Source organism: Anolis sagrei, chromosome 4, assembly GCF_037176765.1.
Source record: "Anolis sagrei isolate rAnoSag1 chromosome 4, rAnoSag1.mat, whole genome shotgun sequence".
NCBI classification, from domain to species: domain Eukaryota; kingdom Metazoa; phylum Chordata; class Lepidosauria; order Squamata; family Dactyloidae; genus Anolis; species Anolis sagrei.
In genome coordinates this window covers 71,845,826-71,860,848 of record NC_090024.1, presented here as the reverse complement: position 1 = coordinate 71,860,848, position 15,023 = coordinate 71,845,826, and the positions used below count along the sequence as shown (strand labels likewise).

General features: G+C 35.4%; 1 protein-coding gene across 4 annotated transcripts in view; it reads left to right on the top strand.

Moving 5' to 3' along the window:
• Positions 1–15,023, top strand: part of NETO1 (neuropilin and tolloid like 1) — a 125,690-nt gene that overhangs the window by 11,940 nt on the left and 98,727 nt on the right. For all 4 annotated transcript variants that reach the window (XR_009631427.2, XM_060774987.2, XM_060774988.2 and 1 more), the window contains exon 4: positions 5,779–6,027. Coding sequence is in view for 3 of the 4 variants with exons in the window: in XM_060774987.2 (XP_060630970.1) it covers positions 5,779–6,027 (249 nt within the window). In the remaining variant the exon portion in view is untranslated. The remainder of the gene's footprint in view (positions 1–5,778; positions 6,028–15,023) is intronic.

Sequence of the window (15,023 nt, the reverse complement as noted above, 5' to 3'; positions counted from 1 at the left end):
CAGCGGAAGCTCACGCCACTCCCCGGAATCGAACCTGCGACCTTTCGATCAACAAGCTCAGCAGCTCAGTGCTTTAACCCACTGCGCCACCGGGGGCTCCGATTCATGATACTTATGTACAAATACTGATGTCCTTGTCCATGTCTGCACATAACATTTTCTGAGCAGTAATGCTGTTTCCTGTGCAGATAGATTACCACAAAACCCCATCCATACTTTCTGTAGATGTTTTCATTGTGGAAATAACATTTCTCATTACTTGTTCCTTCCTCCAAAAACAACATCAGCAAATAATTACATTCCTAAACACATTGATCTAGGTGTTTCTCGACCCATGATACTGATTTGGAAGAGTGATTTGATTTGTTTCTTAAAGTATTTCCATGCATATGTTCATTTTAGACTGGATAACATACAACAGAAAAGGGATTTTCCCCCCAAAACATTACTCGAGAAATGTGTTATTTCTCTCCCTTTCTTATTTATGCAGTTAACTGTCTCATCATGTTTGTGAGTGGACAGAAAATGGGGATGAGGAGGAGAAGGAGGATAAAGAGAACAGAAAAGGGAGGGTGACAGAGTGTGTGAAAATATCTCGGCTTTTGATATAGGCTTTTTATAATTACAAATATTTCTCAGATTATTAGGGGAAATAAAAACATATAGTCACCCATCCTCATTACATAACATTGTAACAATATCTGAAGTAATTTCCCAAGGTCAAATTAAGGACTGAGTTTTTGTTGTATTTACAGATACCTAAATATTGCACACATGTGCAAGCTGAGAAATTAATAGAAGAAGCAAAATCTAATTTTAGACCTGCCTGGAGTTGACATATTGATATGAATATGGGTTGTAGGTTTTTCCGGGCTATATGGCCATGTTCTGGAGGCAATTTTTCTCCTGACGTTTCGCCTGCATCTATGGCAAGCACCTGAAAGCCTTTGACAATACGATATGAATATGATTTGTTAGTCATAACTACACTGGATTCTATTGATTTCAGAAGGTTTACTATAGGTAAGACTAATATAACATTTACACCACAGTATTCACTTACTTATTTAGTATCAGATAGTAAAGTTATTAATCAATGCTTAGTGATAACAAGAGCAATCATGTTATATGATTAATAAAATACTTAACCTTATAGTAATTTCACACAATACTTGACAGCTAACCCGTGTTTCTAACAAAGTGCACCAAGAGGGTGTTGCAGCCAATTAGGCCTTTGTGACAAGTGTAATTGTATGATGCACATGTTTGATGCTTCCAATCCCATGGAAAGTCTTAGCCATATTTAAATATATTTATTAAAATATAATAAGTCTGCTTGTCCATTTCAGCCAGAAATGTGAGGTTGCATTATTCAATAAATTGTTTTTGCTCAGTGATTGTTTCCCAATAACATTCTTATTTGTAAACATAACCACTGAAGATTTTGAAAACGGAGCCTGTATTTTCTTGTGACATAAACAAGATTGAGTTATTAAACACAATACAAAACTATTAGCAGCCATTTCCTCAAAGACCATCTTCATTTTTGTAAAACTGATGAAGTGTTTCTTTTTCTTCTTCTAGCAATATCTCTGCTGAAAAGCAGTGGTATTTTGCTTTTCCAAAGCACATCTATATAATTATCTGCATGAGTAATGCTATCCTCTAATTCTATTCAGATTCCTTGTATTCAAAATGCATTCTTCAAAGCCAGTAGTGAATCTCCTTTTGAAAGAAAAATGACCCTGGCTCTCCCTATTCAATTGCTGAGCAACTGGAGATATCAAGGATTATTCCAATCCATTAGTGTGGTACCAGCTCGCATTTCTGTAGGGGAGATGTTTAGATCAATCTCTCAATTCCAGACATTTTGTTAAACTGAAACAGACCTTTTTCCTGCTTTGCATCACTGTCAGCTACATGAAATTACAGGCTGGTAAGAATTTAAACCTTAATTGTATGGGGCTATTTCTCGGCAACTGTTCCTCTGTTTCTAGTTAGAACCCAGAGCCTTTTTAAGCAGATGTAAAATCTCAAGATAGCACTTGTATAAGATAATTAGATGAAAAAGATGACAAGACATGCAAGCATTAAGCAGTCTTTTCCATGTTATTAAGACTCTTTGAAGAAAGGTAATTAGAACCTATCTTTTTAGAAAATGCTAAGAATTCAAATAGTAAAAGCTCATTGTAGGACAGCTGCTTTAGATTATCTCTGAATTTCTTAGCAATATCTTTGTTTTTACAACGCACACACACACTTTGTCCAAAACCATACAATCTAACATGGTTTCCTGAGTCATAACAAACAATATAGTCTATGTGCAGACTGTTAATTTGACAGCTCGAAAGCCAGGTCCTATTTGTTGAACTTTCCCCCTCAAACGTGTAGGGAAAATGACAAATCTAAGTAATGGAAATATTTGCTGTAAGATTCTTATGAAATGTCTGCTGTGTTTACAACATGTCTAGATCAGTACTATCTTGGAATGCAGGTGTTGTATTAGAAAAAGACATGCATTACAAAAGCAGTTGATGTAAGGTATGAGAGACCATCCAGGAAAAGTCGGACATCATTTCCAACAGCTGTTAAAATGAGGCTTTAAATATAACACCAGTATCTGCTAAAGTGATGGGGCTCATTCTCTCTCCTGTTGCTCCCTGCTGTCTGTTGTGATGATAAAACATTTTTCTGGAGGCATTTTGTAGTTCTGATGTCATGCAGAGGCTGAAAGTACAAGTAGAAATCACCCTTCTTAGTTTTGGTAAATGAAGCAATGCCAGCCATTGAATGGCTGCATTAATCCAGTAACTGTTTAGCTTTCTGGCAGAATAGCCAAGTTATAAGTGGTCTCTTAATGTAGACATATTTACATCAGAGTTAGGTAGTGGAACCTAATTGGTTAAGAAGTTCAATTTGGTAGGTTATGGAATGTGAGGCAGATTTGGCTGGACCAGGAAAAATCATAGGTCAAAATGCAAAATTGCTTGAAAATAAGTGTATCTAAATATTACCAGCTCAAAACCTTAGATTATTCAACAAAATGCCTAATAGCTACTTCAGGATCAAAATACCAAATTAGCCAGCTAAACTGATACTTACAATCCTGTTCTAATCATGATTTTAGCTCTTTCATGAGGTCTTGTATATGCTTGAGATTTCAAGATTATGTTCAGGGAGTCAGTAGCAGTTTGTGAGTACTATCATAAGATAGTTACATGGCATTTGAGTACTGAGGCTCCATCTACAGTGCCATATAAAATTCAAATTATTTGCTTTGAACTGGACTGGATTATATGAGTGTAGACTCATATAATCCAGTTCACATCAGTTGATTTACCTGTTTTTAATGTATATTTATAACTGTTTTTAATATATGCTAATTGTATTGCATGTTATGTTTTATATGGTGTTGGCATTGAATAGTGCCTGTTGGTAGCCGTCCTGGGTCCCTCTTTGGAGGTGAGAAGGACAGGATATAAATGTTCCAAATAAAATAATCTGGATTATCTGATTTGATAATCTGGATTATATGGTAGTGTAGATCTAGCCTGACAGATTTTTTTTAGGATTAAAGTCACTGCTTTTTGTGTTTCAGGAAAGGTTTAAGAAAAGGTCTCAATATTAGAGCATGAGTAATGGGAAGGGTTTAATCCTCTTGAAAAAAAAATGTTACTCACCACCCTTTAGACCCAAAATGAATTCCCCCCACCCCTCCAAAATTTCATTTGGCACTGAATTGCTCCCCCCCCAATAATACAATGCATTTGCATTGAAAGCAGTGCATTTTAAGGAAAAACATGGGGTCCTTTTATACTACAACATACAATTATATTTCTATAATTTACCTCTAACTGCCACAGCAACATAATATGGAATATTGTAATGTACAGTTTAGAGAGGGGTATGTAGACTAAAACCAGAGAACTCTAGTGCCTCACCATTGTAAATACAGTTAACATCATTTCAAACAAGGCTTTAAATAAAACACCAGATGCCTGCTAGAGTGATGGGGATCACTTTCTATTCTCTTCCTCCTTGTTGCCTTCTGGGTGACAAAACCTCTTCTTCGGAATGTTCTCTTGTTGTCCTGACCAGCTCCTGAGGACAAGATATTTCTTTTTTTATTTCAGCTATGCCATTTTATCTGTTTGGCAAGTCAATGCTGATTAACCATTTAGAATGTATAAATAGTCAGTACCATTATTATAACAGAATTGGGGCTAATTCTGAAGTTCTTGCCTCTACTGTGCAGTTCCATCAATGGATTTCTGTTGTAGCACCATAAAAAATAAAGAGACCATAGTTTTGCATGTGGTAGTTCATAAATATTTCGTGAAAAATCTATGCTTTAGTAGTATTTGCCCCATATAACTTCAAATTAATATACATCTTACTCTGAAGTAAGTAAAAATAAATAAATTTTATAGTGTTGTATATCTAATCACATGCATATCAAGAACTTGTAATAGGATTCAAGTTTCAGAAGTAGAAGGAAACATATGACAGTAACAGAAAAGTAAAACACACAGCATTGTAGAATGTATATAGTCATATCTTTTTTAAAAATATATATATACACATTTCTGACATTTGAAAATATTCAACTACAATAGATAATTTATTTTAAAAAGTCTTGTGGATAAGAAATAGTGCTTACTGCAGGAAGACTGCACGTTTGGTAAGATAGATTTTATTATACGTTTGGGAAAAGCTAGAGGTTTAAATCCGATTGCTAGTCTCAACTAGAGTGAAAGTACTGAATCAATGAAATTTACTTAAATGCTCAGTTATCAAGTTTCCATTCATTCAATAGTTCTACTCTTGTTGGAACTACCATTTGGAATTAGGGCAAAGTTTCCTAAAATAAAGAATTTAATTCTGCTTCATGCTTTAAGTTCATCACATGACCCTATTCCTTGGCAAAGGGTATAGAAAGCTCTTAAATAATCCTTTGATCCATCACATGGTACTTTACTGTAGTTCAATCTGTTTTGTTAATCCAAAGGGAGAAAAAACTGTGGACGATGGATTCATAGCTTCAACAGTGTGAACCGTAGAACATGAGGGGTTAAACATGCAATTCTTTAACAACCTATTATTTAAAGTTGCATTTAGCACATTCCTTCATCTGTCCATTCAGAAGCAAGTCCCGTTGAGTACTTATCTATTACTCCTAGATAAGGGGATATAGAATGGTAGCATTAATGAAGTTCTCAAATTCAGAAAAGGCTGAACTCTGATCAACCTCAGAAGTTAATGTTTAGATTTTGTTACTTAATGAATTGCATCCAGAGTTTATTCCTGCCATTGGGAACAAGTTGAAAACCTAGTTCTGCTCAGCATGCTCCAGATGGCTGAAGGTGAAAGCTATGTTCACAAATAATTTCCAAACACATCCCCCTCTCCCAACTGTCCCCAGTGTCCCTCCCACACTGTTTCAGAAGAAGAAATCACATGAGGACAGATGGATTGAGAAAAAGATATTATGCACATGTTAGAGTCTATGTACCCTGGCCATAGTGACAAAAGATGCAACTGCCTGCTCTACAACAGAAAAGCATCCACACCCATGTTTTAAATGAGAAATGCATTTTATATGAAAATAAAAAGATATGAAGTTCACTTTGTTTACATCATTCACATTTCTTTCTGAACAAGGATTGTTTGACATAACTGACAATAAAATTCAATAAAATATGGGTTAGAATGGTTGGGAGATTAGCAATATTCTTGAAAGTACAAAGCTATTTAAAATGGTTCTGTTTTAATCTTCAGCTGCTCCAAGACAATGTATTGAATTACACTTCGATGAAAAGTATTCCATAGAACCTTCTTGGGAGTGTAAATTTGATCACATTGAAGTGCGGGATGGACCCTTTGGCTTTTCCCCAATAATTGGTCGTTTCTGTGGACAACAAAACCCACCTAAAATAAAATCCAGTGGCAGATTCCTGTGGATTAAATTTTTTGCTGATGGTGAACTTGAATCTTTGGGATTTTCTGCACGATACAATTTCACACCTGGTAAGTAAAACGTTTCATAATTTTGGATGATAGTTTTGGGGGATTTATGCTGATAGGATATGGAAGTATTGAGATAAGATAGCAATTTTTTGTTAATATAAAGTACTTTTTTTAAAAAAAATGCTTTTGGAACAAAATGTATATTTTGCAGTCATTTGTTCCTAATTACTCACCCAGAATGGTCTCTTCCCCAGAATTAAAACTCTGCTTTCTACAACATACTTCTACATACTATGTATGTCCTTAACCCTGCCTAATGATGTCTGGAGACTAAAAGAAATGTAATAGCTTCCTCTGAATACTGATGAATATGTTGGAAAATGTAAACATATTTTTCATGCAGAGAACATTATTGCCACATAATAGTAATGATGTTTGAAACTTTCACCACATGTTGGCTTTCTTCATAATAGCTTATCCATTGTGCAGAAGTGATACATTCCAGTGGGAATAAAGTAACACACAATAAGCTTAGTCAGCTAGGTGAATGGGTTATCAGTAGGGTATTAGAATTCATCTTATGCCTCCATGCTGTTGATCTTTTATGAAAGACTAAGTGCAGTGATGCATCTGATATAGGAAAATAAGCAACATGCCATTCATAGTTTTGTCCTTAAAATGGTTTCAGCAGCAGAACTACGGTCTTATTCATTCCTAGAAAAAAGAAGATGGATTTCTGCTTATATCATTCCTTCTTTCTATGAACATCACTTTTTGTAAAGGCAGAATTTGCTGGAGTGATTCCACTCCCCATCCATCAGCTCCATTAAAGCAAAGTGAAACCAGTTTTACCAAGGATTTGGAGATGCACATAATAGTGTGCATTTAATTAAACACTTCTATGAAATATTTTTCTAATCTTAATTGCTAAGGTTCCATAATGTCTTTTGTCAAATTGTATGCTTTAATTTATGAGGGTAAAATGGACATTTCCAGTCATGTTGTCAGTGAAGTATTTTCCTATTTTTCAAATATGTGTGTGTGTGTGTGTGTGGGGGGGGGGGGGGTGGCTGCAATACAGAAACTTCAAAAGGATGTATTTTCGTGCCGTCTCTATATTTATGAATGAATGAAAAGTCCTTATTATTACTTCTTCTGCAGAGAAATATTTTTGATAATTTATGTCGTTTTGTTAGTTTTCTAATTACAGCTTCTATTAGGTGCCCATGGCACAATGGAATGGCATTTTTAAAAACATTTTTAAAGAACTACAACTGAAATTCTCATAAGAATTCAGTTCCTGAAATTTCTTTATGCTGCTTTTTGATATGCTACTTTTTGATATGAAATATCCACCAAGTCACCCTGCTTTTTAGGTAACATTTGTTAAAGGGTATTAATCTGGTTTTCACTTTTTAAATTGTTCCATTGTTTTAAAATAACTTTTATATTTATATTTTAATGATATGCATATAATTTATAATCCATATGGTTTGTAATAAATTTAAGTCACCCTAAATCCATTTTTGGAGAAAATGTAGGATATAGATGGACAAAATAAATCCACTGTCCAATATTCAGTTATGAATGCCCAACTTCCATTATTATGAACCCATCCAATTTCCATGTATTTCAGTAGGGATTGCAACCTTATGTCAGGTATGGACTTTATAATGTTAGTAAGTACTGGCAGAGTACAACAAGCAGTGTGGCAAAATGTGGCCCTTGGATTGTTATAAGAATTGGGATCCAAAAAACATCTAGGAGGCACAATTTTTCAGTGTTGAGCAAAACCAGTTCTTCAGCCTGGCATCTTTCATCCAAAAGTTATCCTTCTTCCACTTACAAATGTGGAAGAAGGATAATTGCTTCTAGTTCACATTTTGGTGAAACCAACCTATGTCTTTCCAGTCAATACATCAATACTGGTCTCTTCATGGGCACGTTAATAGCTTGCACCCAGTCAAATCCTTTGGCTGCTGGCAAGGCTTGTAAAAATTCCATTGTTAAATGAAACATTCAGATGGATTAGCTCCAAAATACATAGAAATTTAGTGTTAGACAATTTTACAAATGGCTGTGGGAATGGGATGAAGTGGACTGAAGAATTGAACAAAATGAACTAAAAAAATGGAAAAGGAAAAGGGTCAAAATTGTTAATCCCTTTTTGCCTGTGAATTCAGCATTTGGTAATTCAGAATAATCTTAAATTAAGGACTTGATCCCACATAGTCTTCTCTCTGTTTCTCTGCATTGCCGAAACGGAGTCCCATGGAGGCTATCACATGAAGCAAGGCCATTTCTGGTCATTGCCTGTGGGACTGCTTTGCTGCAGTGCAGGGAAAAAGAGGGAAGACTCTCTCCCAAAGAGAGAACATAGATAAAAGTGGAGAAGGGTGGACAAAGAAGGTGTGATGGCAACTGACTTGCGATCACAAAAGATAGAAAGGCACGGAAACTCGATGGTAGGGAATGAAAGAAGACAGTTTCCTCCACATTTCTCTCCCCCCCCCCCCCCCCCAATATGATGAGGTCCTAGCAAGCTTTACTACATTGCAGATGAAGCCCTCTGAAATTTAGTATAGGTCATAATAAGATTTGATGTCATTGTTACCCACCCATTTCCAAGCAAAACACAAACTGAAATGTAGGGGTGGGGGGAGTCATTGCAGACCAAGAAGAAAAAGGACTTGATGCTTCTCATGTGGAGGAATGGGTTTTCTGTCATGGATCATGAGAAATTTAGTATTAATCTGACTATAACTTATAGTTTGCATAGGTTGTGGTATCTTTAGTAAATACCCCAAGTTGTCCCTTATTCAATTTCACAGGTAAGACTTTTTTTTCTCTTGGAAGTCAGTGGGAAAGTAAAAGAGAAGGATGAGAATGAGGTTTTAAAATGAGCTCTATTTCAAAAATGGTAACACATAATAATAATAATAATAATAATAATAATAATAATAATAATAAATTTATTTGTACACTGCCACCATCTCTGCGAAGGGAATCGGGGCAGCTAACAAAGCACTCAAGGTGGCAAACATGAAATAGAATTACATATCATCAAAAATACCCATTTGACAGGATACAAACAATGGACAATGTCAATTGATAAAATCATTTATTTTTTTAAAAAAATCTAAAACACAGTAATACCTGCGGGCCAATGTTTTTTTTCAAACACAAACTAAAGTGCCAAATAACAATGATTGACGTCATCACATGATCATAGTACATTACTCCAGGTCAAAGACCTATGTAAATAGCCATGTTTTTAGGCTCGAACAGAAGGTTTGGAGTTTTGTGTATGTTGCAGATTACTACAACATAATGGAAAAAAATAGTAAATTGTAATAAAAATCAAAGGGAAGTTTACCTAGTTCCCATAGCTATACATGAGTGTTGGCATGTCAGTTTTAGAGTAAGTCTGATAATGTTCATCATGGGCACAACTTTAAGTTCTCTCATACATGCAAAAAAAATACAGTAGGAAACTAGAAGAAACTAGAAACTGCTTTGAGCCCCTATATTAGGAGAAAGGCAGGATAAAAATAAATAAAATAAATAAGAAAAAGTCACAGAATGGGAAAGCCTTATTGCAGTAATGGATGAAAGATATCTCAGAACAAAAGCCTAAAGTAAGAGACTTATCTGAATCCCTCTGAATAAGTTGGACTATAAAGCCCATCACCTAAGCCAAAATTAACTAGACTGAATGGGAATGAGGAAAAGGGAGTAATCTGCTTGAAAAGGCAGGAAGGAGAGATCAAAACCTTGTCAGAATTGGGATTGTTCTTCTTTGCACTTCACAGTTAAAAGTCTGTGTTTGAAGGTGGAACTAACAATGCCTAGCTTTCATGTAGAAAATGTAGCAAATCAGAGCGTATACATAAGTTCATAAGCTCTATAGGTGCCTAGTGTATTGATGGAAAGTGAAACCAGCAGAGGTCAGTACAGAAACAAGACTGGAAAATGCATTGATTTTTGTTAATACTCTAGTGAATAGGACCTAGTTGAACCAAATGTCAGTTAGCAAGCAGTAGGAACATGGAAACATAATTACTTTCTGGGATGCTGCCATGGGTATAAAAGGTCATAATCAATGATGGTGTGATCCAAGTGGCCAAGGTCCAGTACTAGCAACTGAGCCTGCATTGTTGAGTATTTCAGACAGAAAAGGATAAATTCACTAAATGCAAAAGTCAAACTGTGTCATTTGTGCTTTAGCTTTGTCACTGGTGCTGCTTCAATCTTTAGCAGTGGTGGTTTCCTGAAACATCACTTCTATAAACCTATGGTTTATACAAGTATAGGTATAACACAGTTAATTATTAACTTTGTTCCTGGGCATGAATTTAATAGAAATGTTGGTACAGAGTCAGAAATAAAATGGAAAAGATAGGGATGTGTTCCTGCAACACAATAAGAACTGTAATTTTGAGGGGACATTCCAGTTTGTCCAAATAGTATCCTGTTGCTCCAAATATGCATTAGGTCTTATTTTCAGGTGATGTCTTATTTTTCCAAATTGATGTTTTTATGAAGTATAGCTTGTATTTCAAGCACTCTAAAAAATCCTGAAAAGTCATGCTAGGGCTTATTTTTGGGAGAGGTCTTATTTTTGGAAAAAGGGTATCTGTTTTACATACTCTGTACTGTGTAAAGGTTGAATATTTATAATGTGAACAATTATTAGATATTTGTTTGGGTAACTGCCAACTGTCATTTATTTCACAGCTGGTAGGTAGTGTAGTTTGGAAATTAGATTTGAACAGGCTGTAATAGTGAGCATATTGATATATGTAGAGGCAAAGTGATGACTGGCGAGAGAGAACTTTTCTTGTTGCTTTTTAAAGGAATGTCACTTTCCCCTCCTTTTTATTATTACCATGTAAAATTAAGACACTTTGCTTTAACAGATTTTAACACCATAGTGGTTTTTTTTTACAATATTCTATTTTGTTAATACCCATGCTTTTTACTCTAAATATACTGCACCAATGATTTCCAGGTTCTTAAAATTTATTCATATACTTATGGATTTCTCATGAGTGTTTTCTTATTAATTTGATGGCTTCCAATTGTTTTGCAATTATCTTGATTACAGGGGATAATTAGATATCTGATTAGTTATATTTGATTTGGATCTTTATCTTTTTAGCTTCTGACATACAGAAATAAAACTATGATGGTATGCTGTAAACATTGCCTCTCTTTTCCAACAAAACACAATACTGTATAGTATGGTCTTCTTATCAATGGATTCAAAATTCACCGTTAACCATATGCCCAAAAATATTTTTCTCCTTGGGAGGGGGTCTATTTAGATCCTCCAGTGTCATTCTGCAGTATGTTTCAGGCCAAAATATGGTCAAAATATAGGGTTTACTATTATCCATTATTTCAGGTATCCACAGTGTTTGGGAGTGTTTGAATGTATGCTGTTGTTTATGTGTTTATTATAATAAGGTATAATAAACACATAATGTTATCTAATACAAAAAATTAATAACAATTTCAACTTCTTGAGCATTCTGACACTTTCTTATTTCTCAAAGGCTACTATCAGTATGTTCCACCTGATTGTCCTATTACCATGGCATGATGATTATTCTGGCATATTACTATAACTGTGTTGTGATTATTTCACATCTCATGTGATGTCTTTAACACTAAATCTAGCTGCTAACCCTCAGCCACAGGAGCCTCACTTAATCAGTGATAAATTGTTGACTCAGCATCTAGGTAAATTCCTTTACTTCTGGAGATCTACTCCATTTGGGATTAATTGGACCCTGGCCTTGATTGGAAGTTTAGAATTAGAAATCTGATTTGGGCATGTTTTATGCATCACTTCACACTAAGCTAGTATTCTGCTTTCTTGGACAGATTGGCACACAGGTTACTTTATCAGCATGCACCAAATGTGAGACATAACAATAATGAACAATACTCTGCCCAGATTTGTACGCATGTGATGACTTGATAAATTATTTCCAACCCCCTGCCTATTGTATGAGGAAGATAATATCGCCACACAAAAAGACCTGCACATATGGAGATAATATTTTGTGAGGGACATTATCAGGATTGGGGGGGGGGGAGGAGAGTATTCCACCCCTGCTGTGTGGTTATTAGACTAACCTGAAGGACAGCAGCCATATTAATCTGTTGCACTTTAAAGATGAACAGATCTCATTTTATATTAGCTTTTAGCTTTACATTAGCCACAATGTATCATGTATGTAATGTAACTGATTGTAGTCCACAAAAACATATGGCAAATGGAGCTAATTACTCTTTAAGGTTCTACAAAGATCATAATGTTTTTATGACTAGTCGGACACTAGCTTGGAAAGTCTGTGAACTGGCATATGTGCCAATATGTCACAAAAATGCAGATAATGACCTTTTGCATTCCATTGATAACAAGCATTGTATCCCAGCTGTACATTTTGGACAGATTTTGAACTGAAGCTAACTTGATGATAGACACCACATAGTATAGTCTTCAAATACTCAATCTAGCAGAAAAGTGGGGAAAGTAATTTTAAAAACCCCTATATATTTATTACTGGGGGGCATGGAGACAATTTTTGTCAGTTTTTGGTTTCCCAGACTGTTTTATATTGAGAACAGGCTTTTATAAAACAAAGAAACAGCACAAAATCAACCAGAATGTTTGATTTATTGCCTACTAAATGTGTGTAAACTTTTCAGATGTTTTGTAAGTTGGAAGGAAATTTGTACATCTGAAGCAATATCTGTTGCAGTTTATCAGTCTATGCGGAAGCTACCCAGCAGTCTTCCCAGTCCTCTTGTTGAATCACACAGAGACAGAGTAAAAGGAAAAACAAAATTTACTCTTGAGTAGTCAGAGATAAATATTCAGCTTTACAAAATAACCAGCCTTGGAAATAAACTTAGTCCATTGCAGCAAAATAACTCACACAAAAGTTCAATGCATTGAAATCATGCATTCTCTGCTTCCTCAATGGTGCAAGGAGTCTTGTAGTAAATGGTTCAGGAACTTCAGCAAGTCCTGTAGTATAGAAGTCCCATCCGGTCTCTTCTCAATCATCTAATCACCTGAATACATCAAGAAAACTCCTCATGATATACTCCATTCAGGGAGTGGTTAAAGCTTAATTGCTTAATTGTCCAGGTGTTCTTCCTCAACACGCACCCATACAGGCAATGATCCTTGTAAAGACTTAGCTTACATATGCACATTCTGTAATAATATCCAACACATTTGCATGGCCCACACAAAAAACTTTAGAATCAAAACTGACCCAATACATTTTTGTTTGTATTTTGTAAATCTCAAAAGGCTCCCTCCCAAAGTCAGCTTGGTCTTCCTTTTCATGGCAAGCAAGCAAAGCAATGCCAAAAGCTCCCATTCCTCTGTAAATTAATGGCCTCTCACCATTAGGAGATGGAAAAGAGGGAGTAGAGTTTGCTGGGAAAAGCACAGAACTCTGGGGAATGTAGTTTGGAAAGGGAGGAGCCTTATGCCAGATAATTCAAAAGGCCCCACACTAAACTACATTTCTAGAACTCATCAGAAAGCACAAATTAGGATGGGGGAGAAAGAGATTTGCCCTCCATAGCAAGCCAGAGTTCCAATAAATGCTGAAGGGACATTGTGCTGTAGCATATTTTGCTATATAGTATGTTGAATCTCCACCAATTAAACGTAGCTTGTGCCACGTTCTGAAATTTGGTGAGCTAGCAGTGGTAAATGTGTTCTACCATAGGCACAAGTTTCACCCCAATAGCTTTAACAATGAGGGAGAAGGAAGCCCCTGAATCCCTCTCAATTATAGTAATTAATTACTGTATGTGCAATTACCATAATGAAATAGTAACAAAAAATTGTTATTCTCATTATAGTAATGAAAATTTCACTAATTATACTTTAGAAACAAAGCACAAATGCCCCCTCCCATTTTTGTAATGACTCTTAAAACTTTTTTTTTATTGATCACACATCTTACTGCCTGCTTTTGAAGAAAAAAATGTTTTTCAGAAGCCTAAAACCATGCTGCAGGAACTGACACTATGGTCTGTGCACTATGTTTGAGCTTTTGGAGAACTTCAAAAAAATTTCTTTTTAGAAAAAATCTGGTAGGAAGGGCATCACAGTGAGATGTAATCCTTTCCATTCCACTTGTTGTTGTTTATTTTTTGTATGTAGTGCTTGCATCTTACTCACCTTTGTCCTATAATTTGTGTTCTTTAATTCACTTGAATTATGAGATGAAATGATACTGCTACATTATTTCTTATTTCCCTCTATCCTGTTGCTGAAGGCATTTAGAAAAGTCTTGTTTCAACACATTCCCCTTAAGTGGTGTGGAATGTAGTTTTCTGTTTTCTGTGCTACCAGATGGTTTAAGGGCATCTGTTGCTCAGAGTCATTTTTTTTTTTTTGCAGTGAGTCAATTTTATTGTGCAGCAGACAGAGATCCAGACAGAGAGAGGCTGTGCTCTAAGCTGATCACTCTTATTCATCTGGAATAATCAGATTTCTTTTTATCTTGGTTTCTCCCTCTTGGAATCTGCAAGTCTGTGGCCTCAGATGGCACATTATTATTCTCAATTCCATCAGTTGGTGGAAGCCATCTGTGTTTCTATTTGGCTTCATTGATGTGAATGTCAGCTATGCTATATATTTCACTGTATGATCAGTCTTTGAAAGCAAAACAAAAAGGTGTATGCAGTACATGAGCAGAAAAAAGATAGGAGAAAGTATTGATAGGGAATCATATAAACAAATAAATGGATTTCTCTGTTAAGGTCTTTCCAGAGAAATTAGGAAATGTTGGTAATTTGAACTTGAACAGAGCATTCTTATTTACCCAATTTGGCCCTCAAAATACGTCCGTGTTTTGATTTGACTCTTAACCTAAAAGTGAGTTGTATAATGTCATAACATAGATAATTCTGTAGTAACAAACGGGTTCCTGTGCAATATAGTTCTGACCTTTGTTTTGGAAATATCTAGGTTTCATCTGAAAAAAACAAAATTGATTGCACTGCTGTTGTTTTTA